The following is a 20175-nucleotide window of genomic DNA, read 5'->3' as shown; positions in this document are numbered from 1 at the left end:
ATTTACACCTAGGATGAATTTTGTCCAGTGAGTCTCTTTTATAGAACAATCAGAATACACCTTACTAATAATGGTAGAATAATTACCTGCCACTCCACTTAATCAGGTCAGAATTGAGAACCTGCTACGGCTCTGACCATAAGGAGTACAACCTGTATTGGTCAGTGCCGAGTGCTGGGTGGCTGTTAATTAACGAAGAAACTTCAGGAAGTGCCAACAGCTTCAGCATATGAGTGCCTGAGGAGGGTAGTGGAACCCCTGATGGAGGAAATGCCTCAAAAGGCGGGTGAGCAAATTCACTCAGTGTATTTGCCAATGGCATCCATGCAGGTCAGATTGGGCCTTTCAGCTGTGGCTGACAACCAATCTAGGAGTGGAGCCTTGAAAGGCAGGCAGATGGACTATCTCCTCTGCACTGGCAACTCCTTCATCATAGCTGGTTCCAAATGTATCAACTCCCACCCTTCCTTTGGTCCAAACCAGTGAAGTCAGGAGGGGAACGCTGACACATGGGCAAAGCAGCACCTCCATATTAATTGCCCAGGCTATTGCAGCCACATTACATGGAGAGGGCACTCCATCCTTTCTGGTAGCATGGAAGGTGGCAGTTACAGGTTATAAACTCTCACTTGACTGATGTACAGGAGGGTCACCTTGGACAGTGGGAGGAATCATTGCATTCCACTGGTCAGCCATGGCCCGCCACAAAGCAGCCCCTGGACAGTTAGGTGGTGACCCGCCACTGTCTGTCTGCCTCATGGGGTGCATGGGGCTAGACCAAAAGTTGCAAGGAGGACAGAAAACCTGGCAAAAATAAGAAACCAAGAACTTTCTGGATTGGAAGCTGGAATGTCAGGACCATGTGCCTAGGATTGATAGATGTTGATGACCTACAATACACAAGCAGCAAACAGAAGTCTGCTTTACTAGACCATGAGCTGTACAATCTCAACCTTGACATTGCAGCACTCCAGGAAACAAGACTGGCAAATGCTCGTTCTGTCCAAGAGGCCAATTATACCTTCTTTTGGCAAAGTAAAAGTAGCGAAGAAAATCATCTGCATGGTGTCGGTTTTACTCTGATAAACAAATGGGTAAAGCTCCTACAAACACCCATTGGGAAGTCAGAGCGTATTATCTCACTTAAATTTCAGGTGACCATCCGTTCTGTGAACATCATCAGTGCTTAAACTCAAATCTAGCCCGTAGGAAAAGGATACATTTTATAGCTCTCTGCATCAACTCATCAAAAGAATACCATCAACTGAACAACTTTTCCTCCTCGGTGACTTCAATGCAAGGATCAGCACAGACAACAACTCATGGCAAGACTGCCTAGGACATTTTGGCATCAGCAAGATAAACGAGAATGGCCAACAACTTCTTGAATTCTGCGCTCAAAATCAAATGTGCATTACCAATTCATATTTTACAGGAAAAGTGTCTTGGCGAAATCCATGATCAGGCCACTGGCACCAACTAGACCTTGTTATTGTCAGGAGGAAAGACCTACCCTCAGTACAGAACACTTGCACGTTCCTCAGTGCTGACTGTGACACTGAACACTCTTTGATTATTAGCAAAGTGAAGCTTACAGCCAAGAAATTACATATAGTGAAACCTAGGAGCAAACCTAAAATCAACACTACTAACACCAAAAATCAGAGGAAATGCCAGGAATTTGTGAAGTCTTCTGAACTCAGTATGCATAGGAAGTCACTACCAGAGAAGGAAGAGGAATTTTGGGAAGATTTAAAAACAACAATCCATGAAACAGCTTTAGCTACATTTGGGGGAATGTATTCACCATACACACAGGAAGGTGAGTGTCCCCTATTCTGGCTACCTGTTTTTGTATCGTGAAGTTCATAAAATAGGAACCATAAATGATGTTCTGGGTGATTTTTCTGTCAAACACACTTCAATTTTTACTGTCAGCTTTGTATTAGAATAATTAAATTATGACACTACTAAAAATTAAAACAAAACAGTCATTCTTGCTAAATAGAAGAAAGCAATAGCAAAACATATTTGTATTTCTTTCTAAATATATTTTATCCAGGTAGCAAGTAGCAGTAGTAAAATACATAATCATATGGAAGTAACTATGAAATTAAAATAAAAAAAATGGAAACATGTGCTTTAATTTACATATGCAAATACAAACACAATATTGCGATCAGGGCTTTCTTGTAGATTTTTTTAAAGTAAAAAATTGGAAAAAACAATAGTATTGACGTGAACTGATTTTACATTTATTCTATTCAACTCTATTTTTAAGGAACATTATTTTATTTTTAATACCGTTCACTCCAAAAATTAGCAAAAGCATGGAGATCAGGTTAGGTGGAGATGTTATGTATTTACTGAAACAATGAGGAGTCCAGTGGCACCTTAAAGACTAACAGATGTATTTGGGCATAAGCTTTTGTGGGTAAAAAACCCCATTTCTTCAGATGCATGGAGTGAAAATTACAGATACCTATGTATTTATGGGGATATTATAATACTCTGACTGAAATCTCTGCTCTTGGACATCAATTGTGAGTTACTGGCACTGGTAATTAAAGAGCAGTTCACTTTTCTGTATGTCTGTGAGGAATGACAAGAGTAACACAAACTTCAAGGTCTCTCCCACAGATAGGCCTTGGCAAGAAAAGGCAGAATACCAGGTGGTGTTGTAGCACAAGCATTCTACAGATTAAAATTTAAAAAAGATAGTCTTAATCCATTATTGATTGCATTTAGAATACAGCACATATCCTTTATTCCCAGACAATAAACTTAATTAAGATAACAACATGCCACCTGTGTTCTTACATTCAGAAAACTTAAGATAACTATCCTAAAAGGAGTATTTGCAGGAGCAGGAAACAGAGCATTATTGGTAGTGAGTCCACATCTTGAGAATTTAAGATCAAAAATACAGATCTACAGAGAATATTTGATCAAAATACAACTCAACCAAATCCAATCACATTGAGAAGCAGCAGCAAAATGAATCTCAGTCTAGGTTTTGCACTGACAGTATATTGTGGAACTCTTGGGAAAGTGGAGCATAGCCATTCACCCAGCCAAAATAGGAATAAACTTCAAGGGGAGCGTGTGGTGTCAGGGGAGGTGACGATTCTACGCTCATCTGTGTGTGCGCATGCCATACAGGACACTGTTTATCTAACAGAGCAAATACAGTGCCTCTGTGTTTGTATGTACATATATATGTATGTACGTATGTATATATGTATAGTAGTAATGAACGCTTCCTTACATTGTTTTGCTATTGAACTACAGGCCTGAATCAGAGGTATCATCTCCAGGGATTAGAGGAGGAAGTGTCACTTGTAGGTTTCAGAAGAGAATGATCAGTCCTTCTGCCCATTCAGTCCTTGGCCTGGATACTCAAACTGCAACTGTGATGCTGTTGTTTAGGATGTGGAATCCCACCAGGAGGAACAGGACCAAGATCTGTGATTATTCATGACACACAGATGATCAAATATTTATTGGATGGTAGCAATCTTCAGTCACTGCTGACCTATACTGCATTCCAGATGGTGAATCAGGCATAAAAGGTTCCATATTACATCATCAGACGCATGAGACATTCAGTCTCTGGCTTCTCAGTTTTAACTTTGAATTTCCTCACTTTTGTTGATTAATGTAAAAGTCCTTACTTTAAAAAAAACATAGTTCTCTATTGTCTGAGAGAAAATGCATATTTAGACTCATGTAAATGCAGTAGCAGGCTTATTTGTATCTTTAGCTATTCCCATTATACAGAAAATTACACAAAACCTCCAACAAGGTAAATTAGAATATAACACGTATGGTGGTAAATCCTTGAATATTTATTGTGAAAAGCATGATCTTTATGTATTTTTCTATGAACGCCATGTGTAGCTTCTCTCCCTTGCAGTTTGTGGTGTTTAATACTTTTGTGGATGCACATTTACCTGATAGATCACAACAGCTCCTGCAAATCCATATTCTGCCTTTTTTCAAAGACCATAGGTTTGTCCAGAGCAGGGGTCTCAAACACATGGCCTGCTGAGTTATTTCCTGTGGTCCGCCATAGGCGCTGACTCCACCGGCAGCCAAGCTCCTCTCACCGCTCGCCCCCCCCTCCTTCTCCCCTCAGAGCATGCCGCGTCCCCTCTCCTACGCCTACCTCCCAGGGCTTCCCACCGCCAAACAGCTGTTTGGCGGCACTTAGGACTTTCCAGGAGGGAGGGGGGAGGAGCAGGGACCTGGCGTTCTCAGGGGAGGAGGCAGAGAAGAGGAGGGACCAGGGTGGGGATTTGGGGTAGGGGTTGGAATAGGGGCAGGGAGGGGGCAGAGTTCGGGCGGGGAAAGGGGTTGGAATGGGGGCAGGGAAGGGGTGGAAAGAGGAGGGGCAGGAGCAGGGCCTCATGGACTAGATGAGCAGTCTGAGGTATGAAGTTGAGCATGTATGATTCTTTGCTGTGAGTAGTTAGGAAGAATGTTTGTTAAAAGTGGCAACTTATTTTGTACGAATAGTTACTTTAAAAAGTTCCTGCCATTACAGCTATGTTGATAGACTGTTAGTGTAGATCATCATCAGTGTTACTGACCACATAAGGAATAGTTATAGGTGTTTATATTTTATTAAAACCCCTCTTCACATTACAGTTTTTAAAAAGTTAATACATTGACTTTTAATAGCATACTATATTACTCTTCATTTTTAAAATTTTTTACTATACTTTTGTATCGTTGTATGAAAAGATTTCAGTGATGTGGCCCTTGGGCCAATGTACTAGTCCTCATGTGGCCCTCATGATGATTTGAGTTTGAGATCCCAGGTCCAGAGGGACCATAATTGTCCAGAATGTCTCTGCTATCTAGAACCAGTTTCCAGGGGTCTCTGTTATGTTCATGTTTTAAAAGTCCTCAAAATAATTCAAATTACTATTTTCTTTCTTACCTGCCCCACCACTACCAAAAGATGAGGTACACAATAAATTCTGAAGGAAAAATGAAAAGGACTGGTAACACTGCAATTTCCAAAACTGAAGCATTTTTGGTAGCACCAGACTCAGGCTGCCCGTCTTTGCCTGATGATGTATGTGCTATCCCTTATTTGGGACATACATCATAGAATCATAGAATAATAGAATATCAGGGTTGGAAGGGACCTCAGGAGGCATCTAGTCCAACCCCCTGCTCAGAGCAGGACCAATCCCCAACTAAATCATCCCAGCCAGAGCTTTGTCAAGCCTGACCTTAAAAATATCTAAGGAAGGAGATTCCACCACCTCCCTAGGTAACGCATTCCAGTGTTTCACCACCCTCCTAGTGAAAAGGTTTTTCCTAATATCCAACCTAAACCTTGCCTACTGCAACTTGAGACCATTACTCCTTGTCCTGTCATCCGCTACCACTGAGAACAGTCTAGAGCCATCCTCTTTGGAACCCCCTTTCAGGTAGTTGAAAACAGCTATCAAATCCCTCCTCATTCTTCTCTTCCACAGACTAAACAATCCCAGTTCCCTCAGCCTCTCCTCATAAGTCATGTGTTCCAGTCCCCTAATCATTTTTGTTGCCCTCTGCTGGACTCTCTCCAATTTTTCCACATCCTTCTTGTAGTGTGGGGCCCAAAACACAGTACTCCAGATGAGGCCTCACCAATGTCAAATAGAGGGGAACGATCACATCCCTCGATCTGCTGGCAATGCCCCTACTTATATAGCCCAAAATGCCATTGGCCTTCTTGGCAACAAGGGCACACTGTTGACTCATATCCAGCTTCTCGTCCACTGTAACCCCTAGGTCCTTTTCTGCAGAACTGCTGCCGAGCCATTCGGTCCCGAGTCTGTAGCGGTGCATGGGATTCTTCCATCCTAAGTGCAGGACTCTGCACTTGTCCTTGTTGAACCTCATCAGATTTCTTTTGGCCCAATCCTCTAATTTGTCTAGGGCCCTCTGTATCCTATCCCTACCCTCCAGCGTATCTACCTCTCCTCCCAGTTTAGTGTCACCTGCAAACTTGCTGAGGGTGAAATCTACATCATACTCCAGATCATTTATGAAGATATTGAACAAAACCAGCCCCAGGACCGAACCTTGGGGCACTCCACTTGATACCGGCTCTCAGCTAGACATGGAGCCATTGATCACTACCCTTTGAGCCTGACAATCTAGCCAACTTTCTATCCACTTTATAGTCCATTCATCCAGCCCATACTTCTTTAACTTGCTGGCAAGAATACTGTGGGAGACTGTGTCAAAAGCTTTGCTAAAGTCAAGGAATAACACATCCACCGCTTTCCCCTCATCCACAGAGCCAGTTATCTCGTCATAGAAGGCTGTTAGATTAGTCAGGCATGACTTGCCCTTGGTGAATCCATGCTGACTGTTCCTGATCACTTTCCTCTCCTCTAAGTGCTTCAGAAATGATTCCTTGAGGACCTGCTCCATGATTTTTCCAGGGATTGAGGTGAGGCTGACTGGCCTGTAGTTCTCAGGATCCTCCTTCTTCCCTACACTACATGTAGTGTAGATGGGCACTACATTAGCTTTTTTCCAGTCGTCCGGGACTTCCCCGGATCGCCATGAGTTTTCAAAAATAATGGCCAATGGCTCTGCAATCACATCCACCAACTCTTTTAGGACTCTTGGATACAGCACATCCGGCCCCATGGACTTGTGCTCGTCCAGCTTTTCTAAATAGTTTTCTAAATAGTCCCGAACCACTTCTTTCTCCACAGAGAATTTCGTACAAGATTGTGCCACTATGCTGGGTCTGTGTGAAGTTGCAACTGATTACAACTGATAATCTTCGAAACAAGAATGCTAAATAAATAAAAAAGAGAACTGATTTAATAATTTTATTAAGATAATGTTGAAGTAAAAAGAAAATGGTACAGAGTTTAGTCATAGAAGTTTCTGGTTATCAGGGAATAAGGTACAGATTATCAAGAGGTGAAATTCGGTTTAGGAGTGGGTGGCGTAAAGAAAACATAATCTGCAATCTTACCAATAGTGACACTATCCTGTGTGCCAAGTTCCAGCCATGGCAAGCATTTTACAGCCAAGGTAGAAGTGCTTAAAACTAGGGAGTTTTAGGCTCATATTCAGCAAAGTACTTAAGTATATGCCTAATTATAAGCACATAAGTGGGCATATTGTCATCATGAAACTTGCCATTTAATGCCTTCATTCAGCAATCACTTGGTTTTAAACAATTTTTTTTGTTAAAAAATGCAGTTGTGTCTAATCCAAAGCCCACTGAAATCAGTGGAAAGAGTCCTCAACTTCAGTGAGTTTGGGATTCGGATCTTGTGGAATGAACATTTATGGGAGACTGGATAGCTCAAGTTTCAGCCAGTATGGAAGTTTCATAGAGTTTCATAGATATTAAGGTCAGAAGGGACCATTATGGTCATCTAGTCTGACCTCCTGCACAACGCAGGCCATAGAATCTCACCCACCCACTCCTGCGATAAACCTCTCACCTATGTCTGAGCTATTGAAGTCCTCAATTCGTGAGTTCTTAGCACTGTACAGCTGCTTAGTTGCCTTATATAAAATATTGGTGGTCTCAGTCATGTCTTGTTCCTAGTAGATCAATATAAATCACCATGAAATATGGCACTGATTGTCACTTTGTTGGTAGTCCCAGCAGAGAAGCTAAAGGACTGAATATGCCTAGTGACAAAATTAGCCTCTTATCCACAGATGACACCTCTAGACTACTGGTGAAGGACATTAGTGGGGAGATGAAGAGAAACCAGTGCTTGTATTGCCACTGTCTGTTCTATAGACAAGAGGACTTCAATCTTGAGGAGTGCTGATCTGGCAGTTTTCTTGAGCTCTGAGGTTTTCATGATTTTCAAGATTTAGGAGTACGACTCCCATTGTCCTCCAATATAATCTGTGCTCCTAAATCCCTCAGGAACTTTTTGAAAATCTTTGTTAGGACACAGATATTCAGGCCTGTCTGTAAAGGCCTATACTCTAAGAATTTAGGTGTATTCTTATCACTTGGTTAGTTATAGAGATATAAAAGAAAGAATCAAAATCACTGTCTGCCGGTGTAAGGGCCTTCTCTTACCGTGACAGTCTGAGGCCCTCTTCTTAGGCTAAGGCCTTTGGCTAAACAGCAAAGGCAGCCATAAGCTGGGAAGCGAATGGTCACATCCTTACATTCCAAACTAGTCACATTGAAATAAGGTGCTATTGGGCTATTAGGAATACAGTCCTGTCCTGATAATGCCTATCACCTCCAGAGAAAGGGAATTGCCTAGGAGATGTAAAAGAAAACTTAGTTTGATAGCATCTTGTCTGGCAAGAATCCTCATTTCTGTGTTGTTCTATCACTGTAGTCCCCATTTCCCTATTGTTTGCTTGTATAATCTCTGTCTGGTTCTGTGATTGTTTCTGTCTGCTGTATAATTAAGTTTGCTGGGTGTAAACTAATTAAGGTGGTGGGATATAATTGGTTAAATAATCATGTTATGATATGTTAGGATTGGTTAGTTAAATTTCAATAAAATGATGGTTAAGGTATAGCTAAGCAGAACTCAAGTTTTACTATATAGTCTGCAGTCAATCAGGAAGTAAGTGGGGGGCGGGGGGAATGGGAACGGGAACAGGGACACAGGTAAGGCTCTTTGGTGTCAGAGCTTGGAAGGGGGACACTAAGGAAGGAAACTGGAATCATGCTTGCTGGAAGTTCATCCCAATAAACATCGAATTGTTTGCACCTTTGGACTTTGGGTATTGTTGCTCTCTGTTCATGCGAGAAGGACCAGGGAAGTAAGTGGGTGAAGGAATAAGCCCTAACAATCTTTCCCTAAAATCATTAAAAAACTCCCATCCCCCAACAATCCCAATAAAGCTTTTTCCTTCTCAGTAACATGTAGTCATAGAACATAGTCACACACCAGGGTGAATTTGTCTTTGACTGAACAAAAGAGGAAGGATGTTTCATTCCATCATAGGTCAAAGAGTGGATGGTGAAATGAAACATTATGCTTTAGCATTAGTCTTACAAAAGAGGAGCTATGAATTCTCAAAGGATCATGTCTTAGGGAAGAATGAAGCTGTGGCACAGAGGCCCATTGGTACCAGCTGGCAAAGGGTTCACTGTTCCATAGAAACTCTTAACAGCCTGACAAACTGACTACCCCTAGCACACTGCTACAATATTTATGTATAAAGAACTTTGTGTGAGGTCTTTAATGAATAATAGGGTCACAATGGTCATTAATATTGTTGTGACATGTATGCACAGATACCATGTACGAAGTTATGTATATATATATAAAATAGGTTCCTAAAAGTCTGAACAAGGCATGGTTGATGAACAAGTTTCTGTCACATAAAAGGGTGTATAGTCACATGTAAATGAAGCATTGTAAGCCCTGTTTGCATACAAAGTCAACGTGAGTCAAAGTCACCACACCAGGGATAAACCATGGTGAGTCATCCTGACTCTGGGGACAAACAAAAGACTCTGGAGGATATAAAGAGAAGGCAACAGGAAACCATTTTATCCTGCACCCGAGGAAGTAAATAGACAGCATGTTTACATTCATGAAAACAGGATCCCAACCAGCTTTGTTTAGAAACACTGCAAAAGACATGTGGGGTATGATAAACTTATTTAGACAGATGGTTAGTCTGTTAGAGTTAAGTTTAGTCTCCAGGAAACATATTATTTTGTTTTATAAGGTTTCTGTTATCTTTAATCACTATCTCTTAAATCTTAACCTTTGATAATGAAGTTATGCTAGTTTTCACTCTAAATATATCTCAGTGCTGTGATTTTATATAGGATCTGATGCTCAATTGCATCAAACAAGCTGCTGTGTGCACTGTCCCCCTCAGGATAGCAAATCTGGTATTTCTGTGAGTAGCCAATAACAAGGGCGGGATATCTCAAGGGAATGCTCCAAAGGGGCTCTAGGACTGAGGTGCAACTATTGTTATCCTGCAAAGCAAAATGATGGCTAACATTGTCCTGAAGAGGTTGTTTGGGTGGCTAACAGACTGGGACATGTCAGGGAGCTGACACCCAGGTAAGCACAGACATAACTCTCTCTTTTTCTCTCACTGGCGGCAGGGGAGCAACAAGGTGACTCACTGTGCTGGGTACCCAGAGGAAGTGTCATAGATGCTTGTTTGGTCTTGAATGGAGTAAGGAAGTCATGACCCTGCACCTTCAGTATCACAGCAGAGAGATCTGATCACAGTGTCTCTCCAAACAAAGGTTTCAGAGTAACAGCCGTGTTAGTCTGTATTCGCAAAAAGAAAAGGAGTACTTGTGGCACCTTAGAGACTAACCAATTTATTTGAGCATGAGCTTTCGTGAGCTACAGCTCACTTCATCGGATGCTGTAGCTCACGAAAGCTCATGCTCAAATAAATTGGTTAGTCTCTAAGGTGCCACAAGTACTCCTTTTCTTTTTTCTCCAAACAAAGGTGCACCTAAATAGAATGACCTAGGTTCTCAGAGTGCCTTCCTTCTAGGTCTCCAGTGACACTTAAATATTGAATATTTAAGTACTGAATATAAGCTTGTCATTTGATTTTGAATTTTTTAAATGTCACTGCCATGGCATTTCTATCGCTCATTTCTATCAGTCATTTGCATCTTTCCTTGAATAAAAAAGTGCATCCAATCATCTCTACTATATAGTTTCTATTCTTCCTCCAGTCTCATTAAACAAAATATTAAATTATATCATCACAGACAACTTATATTAAATACTTTTTGATTTTTTTACTTACCATATGTGTTTAGAGAATTCAGTACATCTCCAACTTTCAGATTTAGGGGCAGAGAGAGTGAGCAAGCACGAGCACGCAACTCAAAAGGCTAACTACCCATTAGCATTTCCCTCCCGACTTCAGGTCAACTATTTAGTATCAGGCCTAATTACATCTAAACCGCTATGGTATCTGGGGTTAGACTAGGCATTGTCACATCTGCATTCAGCACCCCTGCCATGCTAAACTCTGGAAACCTGAGGAAAGTTTATAGAGAGAACACTGCAAAGAGAACCTTCTTTTATATGCCTCAGATTTTCTCTCTTTCTAATTAAGAACTTTTCAGCCCACAGTAAGTAAATAGCTTATAGTGCACCTAGGTCAGCAGCAGCAGCACACATACAGGAGTTTATAGGAACAGATAAATTCCTATTGGCTAGAAGTGGAACAGAAAAAAAGGTGTAACTGGTATAACTAATGTTCTTGACTGTATTCCTATTTACTAAATTAGAGTGGAGACACGGCAGAAGAGACGCTTGAGAGCAGCTGGTGAGAAGGTCACCAGTTTCCAAGCTGGTTAGGCTGCTGTTTAGATCTCTCGTTCTTTGAAGTAGCCTTCTGTGAGAAAATAAATTCCTTCATATCCCTAATTTTCTGCTAAATACAGGTATGATGGCCCTAATCAAAACTTTTTTTGAGTCTGCATGAGAGTATAAGACTTAGGATTCTTATCCAGATTTTCTGGAGGACCATCTATTTCTCCCCACCCTAGTTTCCCAGAATACTTCAGTATACTGGCAGGCCCTCTCTCTGTGGCAGCTCCACTTCTAATAGCAGGTAAGCTGGTGTCCAAGGTGGGTAATTACCTGCTAAATTATGGGCCTTAAGACCAACCCCATTCACAAAAGCACAGTTACAAACGGTTCTGACAATCTCTCTAATAGACACATTGTAAATAAATTAAAATGGTCTTTTAGGCTGTGGGAAATCTGATTTTCCCTTACATGTCTCATTCACTAATATACGCAGCAAATTTAGTCAGTCTCTTGATTTTTAATCTTTCAGTTCCATGTAAGCACAGTATGTACAGTATAGAAAAGTATCTAATTTGTATACATCAGGCAAACCAAATTTGACCATATTAAGATATCACATTATTAATAGCTGTTTCCTTTAAATAGCCTTCAGTTTGCTTTAATCTTCTTTTTTGTGCATGATCTTGTGTGAGAAAAGAGGCTTTCATTCAGAGTTCTATTTTTATATGCAAATATACCATTTGATTATATATATTTTTTGTCCCTGTGTTATCATGAATATTTGCAATGAATGATATATGGGTTATATTTATGATTTGTGAGCTATTTCATATTATAGTTGCTTTCCTGCTCATCTGCATATACAACATCCCTGTTGATGTTGATTTGTCTCATTTACATATTAATCACACTTCTATTTTCAAAGATACTTTGTTATAAACAGTTTTCCCCCCAGAGTTATAATAGCACAAAGATGTATTTTCAACTGAGCTCATCTCCATATATAATTTTTTGTTAACAATAAATCACCACTTTGTCACAGCCACCATATTCAATATTGACACACATTATATACCTCTGACATATGGCTTCTGAGTAATTAAAGATCATGTAAACAGTTTACAACTCACTTTGCAAGCCACTTCACAGTCCAATGACTTTAATAATATTCTGCAAATACCAAACAAAAAAGGAAACCAGCAGAGTCTGTGAGAAGCAAGTGCCAGCAAAACTAACTGCATGATCAGAGCTGGTTTTATTCCTAACTGGTAAACTCCATGACCATACAAAACGATGACTGTTTGCTGTATTCAAATGATGAGCAACTAAACAGTGCAGGAAATCCTTTGAAATAAAATTTAGTAGGTCAGATTAGCCATTGTGTTACTCCAATTTAATGCTCATTGAGTTCAACGCACTGATGTAAAGCAGCTGGAGTAAAGCAGGGGAGAATCAGGCCCTCTAACTGGGGTGAACAGATGTCTCAGGGTATTGCTATAAGGTTCCCTTCTATGGGACCATCTGCACCAATAACTTCTGTATAGATGCCCCTTGACTGCAATACAGTTTTCCTCCCAACATGGTTTAATCTTGCTGTGTAGGTGGACCAAATTGTGTTTTAACTAGGGCTGTCAAATGATTAAAAAAATTAATCACGATTAGTTGCACTGTTAAACAATAAAATACCATTTATTTAAATATTTTTTGATGTTTTCTACATTTTCAAATATATTTATTTCAGTTACAACACAGAATACAAAGTGTAAAGTGCTCATTTTGTATTTATTTACGCTTACAAATATTTGCACTGTAAAAAACAAAAAAAATAGTATTTTTCAATTCACCTAATACAAGTACTGCAGTGCAATCTCTTTATCATGAACGCTGAACTTACAAATGTAGAATTATATACAAAAAATGCATTCAAAAACAAAACAATGTAAAACTTTAGAGCTTACAAGTCCACTCAGTCCTATTTCTTGTTTAGCCAATTGCTCAGATAAAGAAGTTTGTTTACATTTTCAGGCGATAATGCTGCCTGCTTCTTGTTTACAATGTCACCTGAGAGTGAGAACAGGCATTCACATGGCACTGTTGCAGCTGGCATTGCAAGACATTTGCATGCCAGCTGCGCTAAAGATTCAAATGTTCATTCATACTTCATCCACCATTCCAGAGGACATGTGTCCATGCTGATGACAGGTTCTGCTCAATAACAATCCAAAGCAGTGGGGACCAACACATGCTCATTTTCATAACCTGAGTCAGATGCCACCAGCAGAAGGTTGGTTTTCTTTTTTGGTTGTTCAGGTTCTGTAGTTTCCACATCAGAGTGTTGCTCTTTTAAGACTTCTGAAAGCATGTTCCACACCTCGTCCCTAACAGATTTTGGAAGGCACTTCAAATTCTTAAACCTTGGGTTGAGTGCTGTAGCAATCTTTAGAAATCTCATGTTGGTACCTTCTTTGCGTTTTGTCACATCTGCAGTGAAAGTGTTCTTAAAATTAACATGTGCTGAGTCATCATCCGAGACTACTATAACATGAAATATATGGCAGAATGCAGGTAAAACAGAGCCGGAGACATACAATCCTTAACCAAGGAGTTCAGTCACAAATTTAATTAACACATTTTTTTTTAATGAGCGTCATCAGCATGGAAGCATGTCCTCTGGAATGGTGGCTGAAGCATGAAGGGGCATAGAAGCATTAGCAGCATTATCTCCCATAAATGTAAACAAACTTGTTTCTCTTAGCGATTGGCTGAACAAGTAGTAGTACTGAGTGGACTTGTAGGCTCCAAAATTTTTCATTATTTTGTTTTTGAGTGTCGTTATGTTCCAGTAAGTTCCAGTTTAACGATAAAGAGATTGCACTAAAATACTTGTATGAGATGAACTGAAAAATACTATTTCTTTTACCATTTTTACAGTGCAAATATTTGTAATAAAAATAATATAAAGTGAACAGTGTACACTTTGTATTCTGTGCTGTAATTGAAATCAACGTATTTGAAAAAGTAGAAAAACATCCCAAAATATTTAATAAATTTCAATTGGTAATCTATTGTTTAACAGTGTGATTAAATTGCGAGTAATTTTTTTAATCATGTTTAATTTTTTGAGTTAACTGCAATTAAATCGACAGCCCTCATTTTAACTATGCTCCTGAACCATGAACATGAGCATTGATGAGGATCTCATCTAAGCTAAAAGACCAAATAGTATTTTAAACGTGTTGAGAGCTACTGAGTTGTAATCAGGTACCCCAACATGGTGGTAGTTACACATTATGGTGCAGATGGGACATAGAGTATCAGTTCTAATTCAGCCCTTTTTTCATGATTGAAAGCTGTTACTATGTGACCACTGTTCAGTGACTTACATTGAAATGTGCTGATGGTCTGTGTGTAGGACCTAGTTTACAGATGTCCACTTCCACAAAAGCACTTCTGGCATTAATTGGTATGCACCCAGGCAGTATGAAAAGAGAGACGAACACTGAATGGGCCATGGAGTCTGGGCTACACTATCACCCTTAGAGGTAGTCCCTCTACTACTTCATAGCTGAGGCTGCACTGGTGGGTTGTTATAGAGAAATGTGTAACTGCTTCGTAGTCAAAAAGTCAATTTATTATTTCATCCTCTTTTAAAAGAAAAAAAAATGTTATTTTTATGAAGAACCCAATCTAATTGCATGAAGTGAATTGGAAGCTTTTATATTGACTTCATTTCGGAGTTGAATTGGAGATAAGAGGGGAAACACATTTAATCAAAATCAAATACATGTTATTTTGCTAAGGGTCTGAAGTCACATTACAGTGTGTTACAGAAAATTCACAACTGCCAATCAAATAGGCTTTTTTTTTTCTTCCAATGGGACTTAAACATGCACTTAAAATTAAGCATATCCTTTAAGTGTTTTGCTAAATTGGGATGGTACCACCAACATGCTTAGAGTTAAGCAAATGCTTAAGTGCCTTGATGAATCAGGGAGTCTGCCAGTATAGGCTCTGTGATACTTAGAGAACTGGACAAACAAAACAATACTACTGGGCAAAGGGATTTAGTCTCAAGAGAAAGTCAAAGGGTTGCATGTAAGAATCAACAACATGCTGGAGGCAATATTCTGGGAGCTGGGGCAAGGAGAATGGTGAGGAGCCAAGTAAGGAAACAGAGTAGATTACCACAATAGTCCCTTCTGATCTTATAAGCTGAGTCTATGACTTTCAACAGCAAAAGAACACTGGTCAGACTACTTGTTCTTTTTCCTCCAGTGGTGGAGGTGCACTGGGAACAAGGCTGTGTCAGAGAAATAGCGCAGAAATGGGTGCATTACACACCTGTTTACCAGATTAATTAAACTCATAATTAATCAGACTGATTAATAACAGCTCAAGCCCTCTGTAATTATATGTACTTATTCATCATGGTATCTGAACACTACAATTAATAGGAAGTGGACATCTCTATCCTGTGGATGGCTTTGTAAAATCTCAGCACAAATCAGTAACTCCCCTTGCTTCCCATAAAACATACAGCAAACTAGTCCAATTATTCACTGGTGAAAGGGAAATTGGTTGACCCACAGTTCTGAACAGCAGTGCTGATTCTGAGTTGACATACTGTAATGAAGCACTGTAATGAATTCTCAGATTGCCATGGACTTTTGCTATGACATTTTCCTCATTAATTATGCTGACATTGTGTGCAGATCTCAACCCTTGCCCAAACACTATTTCTTGCAGATGTATTTGTGACAATGTTGTTTTGGAATGCTGGTTTATCTTTATTGTTTCAATTTTTCACAGATCTGTAACTAGATGAAAAACATATCCCTGCAGTGCAGAGAGAGAGAGTGGCTTGCTTGCAGAACAGGACAGTAAAAGAATCTGCAACCCCAAATCACTGTTTAAAATAACACAGTTTGGTTCCTAGTGAATGCAATACGTACATTTTCTCTAGGTCACCGAGTCCTGAGAAAGCTCCTTTTGCAATGACTCTCACCTTGGTGAGGACAAATCTCCTGAAAATAAAGAAAATTCATGCTGATTATTTATTATGTATATCACAATACTGCCCAGTGGCCCCAGTCAGGATCATCGTTCCACTGTTCTCTGGATGGCACAAACACAGAGGCAGAGAAGATTTTTTGCCCCGAAGAATTTACAGTTTAAGATGTTGAGCTGTCATTGTCATCATCAGTATGGATAACTCCCCATGTAGCCCTTACGCTTTAATAGTTTGCCCTGAGCAAGGGGCAGCATGCTGTTGTGCTGCCACTGAAGCATCCCAGGAAGCCAAATGTCACTCAATGAGTCACAGTTTCCCTTTTGGTCTCCACTGCTTTGGCAGGGAGTAAACAGTTCTGGGTCGACACCTGGGATAACTATGCTGTCCAGTGCTTTGTGAGGCAGGGGATGGAGACATTCCCCATCCCCTCCTGCCCTCTCCCAGCCACCTGCATGTGGTGGTGGAAGAAATGGTTCTGTGGGGCCTTATTCACCTTCTGTACTGTGAGTGGTGGGATAGGTCACTGACACAAGGCACTAAAGGGTTGCCTTATACTCCCTGTACCTTGCACACAAGTCAGGCCACAATCTGACCCTAAATAATAGAAGTGCACAGACAATAGGGTGTCCGGTAATATCTGCTGTGGATGTAACTTTAGGACTCTATAGGGAATACTGTGATTAACAGTTTGTGCTGATAATTACGCAGAGTATTCCACAGAATGGTGATGGAACTAATGAGAACTTCAGAAAGTACTGCATGGTTCATGGAAGACTCTTTTCCACAAAAAAAATCTAAGAACATAAATGTCAGTGCACTGCTTTAGGCCCCTTCTACTAATGAAGGTTCATCTCTTTTAGCAGAGTAAACACAGGAAAATACAGAAATGTCCTGTAGTGCTTGACAAACAAAAAGGAGGGGTACCTACTGGTCCTTGGATAAATAACATTATCCTAATTAAAGGCTTTTCCCCACAAATTTAATTATGTATAGTGGTGAAAAAATAATGAATTACTTATGCTAAAATTACCTGTTTATAAGGTTATTTAATACTACCTGATAGGCTATTATGTGTTAGAAGCCAGGACAAGCAGCTGTGATATGGAGGGAATGAGCCACACACCATACAGTATGTTGGTAAAGGTTTCAGAGTGGTAGCCGTGTTAGTCTGTAGAGACTAACAAATTTATTTGGGCATAAGCTTTCGTGGGCTAAAACCCACTTCATTAGATGCACAGAGTGAAAAACACAGTAAGCAGTATACAGCTTATATATACAGTATATATCTTTTACAGCACATGAAAAGATGAGAGTTGCCTTACCAAGTGGAGGGTCACTGCTAACTAGGCCAATTCAATTAAGGGAGAAGTGGCCTATTCTGAACAGTTGACAAGAAGGTGTGAGTATCAAAGGGGGGGAAATTACTTTTTGTAGTGACCCATCCACTCCTAGTCTTAAGTCAGGCGTAATTTGATGATGTCCCGTTTGCAAATTAATTCCACTTTTGCAGTTTCTTGTTGAAGTCTGTTTTTGAAGTTTTTTTTGTTGAAGAATTGCCACTTTTAAGTCTGTTATTGAGTGTCCAGGGAGACTGAAGTGCTCTCCTACTGGTTTTTGAATGTTACAATTCTTAATGTCTGATTTGTGTCCATTTATTCTTTTGCATAGAGACTTGTCCAGTTTGGCCAATGTACATGGCAGAGGGGCATTGCTGGCACATGATGGCATATATCACATAGATAGATGTGCAGGTGAATGAGCCCCTGATTGTGTGGCTGATGTGGTTAGGTTCTATGATGGTGTCCCTTGAATAGATATGCAGACAGAGTTTGCAACGGGTTTTGTTGCAGGGATTGGGTCCTGGTTTCATGTGCTGTAATATTTATATAGCTTACTGTATGTTTCACTCCATGCATCTGATGAAGTGGGTTTTAGCCCACGAAAAGGTATGCCCAAATAAATTTGTTAGTCTCCAAGATGCCACAAGGACTCCTCATTTTTGTGTTGGTAAAGGAATTTATCCTTATTTCCAGAACTGCTGTTGGCAACTGAAATCACACTCAAACCCTTTCAGGTACAAAGACAGATGCTGGCCATAAAAGAAAAAAAAGGGACCTTTTTAATCAAAAAGCCACACACAGGTATGTCAACTATGCAATTCTCTCTCTCAGTCTATTTTTCTCCAGGAATGACATCTAATTGTTTCTTGAATTACCACAGAGGTTTTGGCTCAACAGCCTCACCTAATAGCAATTCCTTGCTTTTATCATCTCAGGGCCAAGAACTGTTTCCTAATGGTTGTTTTAAATCTGTTACCTTTTCATTTCCATTGATGTTGCCTTATTTTAACATCTGTACAGGGCTGGAAACAGGAACTTAGATTGATATTACCTACTGTACACCATTGCAGTTTATACCTATCTTTTAACAATCTGCACTTCAAGGCTAGAGAGACTTTTTATCCCATTGTTCACATCAAGTATTCACAGAATCTACTGTCCTCGTTATGCTATGTAATTAGTCTAGAATTTCCATACCATGATCTTGTTTTAATTAAAATCTCAGGTAAGGATATTATCTTGCTGGAATTCCACTATAATGAATTTTTACTATGTAGCTGCATATCTTTGGTGGAATATGGCTCCTCATTTAGATCTCTGAATTTAAGTAGTTCAATATTTAAATACCGTGGGTGAAATTCATGTCTGGTTTAACTCCATTAACTTCCATGGGGTTATACCAGGAATGAATTGGCCCTCTCATATTTTCATTTAGTGAAAGATGATTGATTAAGTCTATTTTGGACTTCACCATTCTCCTATTATTATTATTATTATTATTATTATTAATTGAAACTGTTCAGAAATTGCTTCCATATACAGTGTCGCATAAGAATTGAGGCACTGAGATCATTATGCAAATGTTGAAGGATTAAAGAGCTTCCAGAAAAGGCCTAACCTGGATTAGGCAATTTGTAAAGCTTTCCCCAAAACACGGTGAAGGTAGTTCATTCAAAGCTATGTCTGGACTTTCATAGTTCAGCTAAATACAATGTAAGCCTTCAAAATACCCAGTAGGCTTAGTGTTACATAGCTGAATCAATTAGGGAACTGTTTAGCTTTGATCTACTTTGAAACCTGTTCCAAACACCATTTTGTAGCAATAATTCCTTGACTAGGGATCCCTAGAAGGCATGTTCAGTATGAACAGCCATATATATTTTTGCCAGTATATAGAAATGCTCTAAATCAAATCCTCTTGATATGGAGGCAGAGCATCAAGATGTGTATATACCTCTAATTAAGAGCTGGATTCTGCTACCCTTTAGTTACCCATGGTTCATACAATTACACACATGTAACTACATTCATGTGAGTAGGCCCATTGAACTCAGTGACACTACTCATATGAGTAAAGCTACTTGTGTGTATATAAGTGTTTGCAGAATCAGGACCTTACTTTGCAACTTTAATCTGAATAAGTCATTTTGTCGAGTAAAGTGCTACTCAGTGTGAGTAAGGATGCCAGAATCAGACTGTTTTTTAATGTATTGGAGCTGTTAAAATTTAATTGGTGTTTAATAGCTAAATCTTGAACATCACTTAGAAAAATTTAGGACCAATTGTTCAATAAACCAATGTGCCTAACTAGGCTGTAATAAAGTTAGTCTTATTGATGCAAATAACATTGAAGGCATGTCTACACTGCAAGAAAATACCTGTGGCTGGCCCATGTCAGCTGACTTGGGCTCCTGCTACAGGGCTATAAAATTGCAGTGTAGACTCTATTCATATAAACTTTTAAATTGCAAATTAGACACATCACTAAACAAATATATAATCCAATTTGCACACACACTCTACACTGCAATTTATAGCCCTGCAGCCCGAGCCT

General features: G+C 39.7%; 1 protein-coding gene across 1 annotated transcript in view; it reads right to left on the bottom strand.

The window, feature by feature from the left end:
* The window catches only part of FSHR (follicle stimulating hormone receptor), a 158391-nt gene that overhangs the window by 80669 nt on the left and 57547 nt on the right, over nucleotides 1-20175 (bottom strand). The window contains exon 2 of the mRNA XM_037895925.2: nucleotides 16223-16294. Coding sequence (XP_037751853.1) covers nucleotides 16223-16294 — 72 coding nt within the window. The remainder of the gene's footprint in view (nucleotides 1-16222; nucleotides 16295-20175) is intronic.

Source organism: Chelonia mydas, chromosome 3, assembly GCF_015237465.2.
Source record: "Chelonia mydas isolate rCheMyd1 chromosome 3, rCheMyd1.pri.v2, whole genome shotgun sequence".
NCBI lineage: Eukaryota > Metazoa > Chordata > Testudines > Cheloniidae > Chelonia > Chelonia mydas.
Note: the sequence above shows the minus strand (reverse complement) of the source record. Positions and strands in the feature narration are given on the sequence as shown.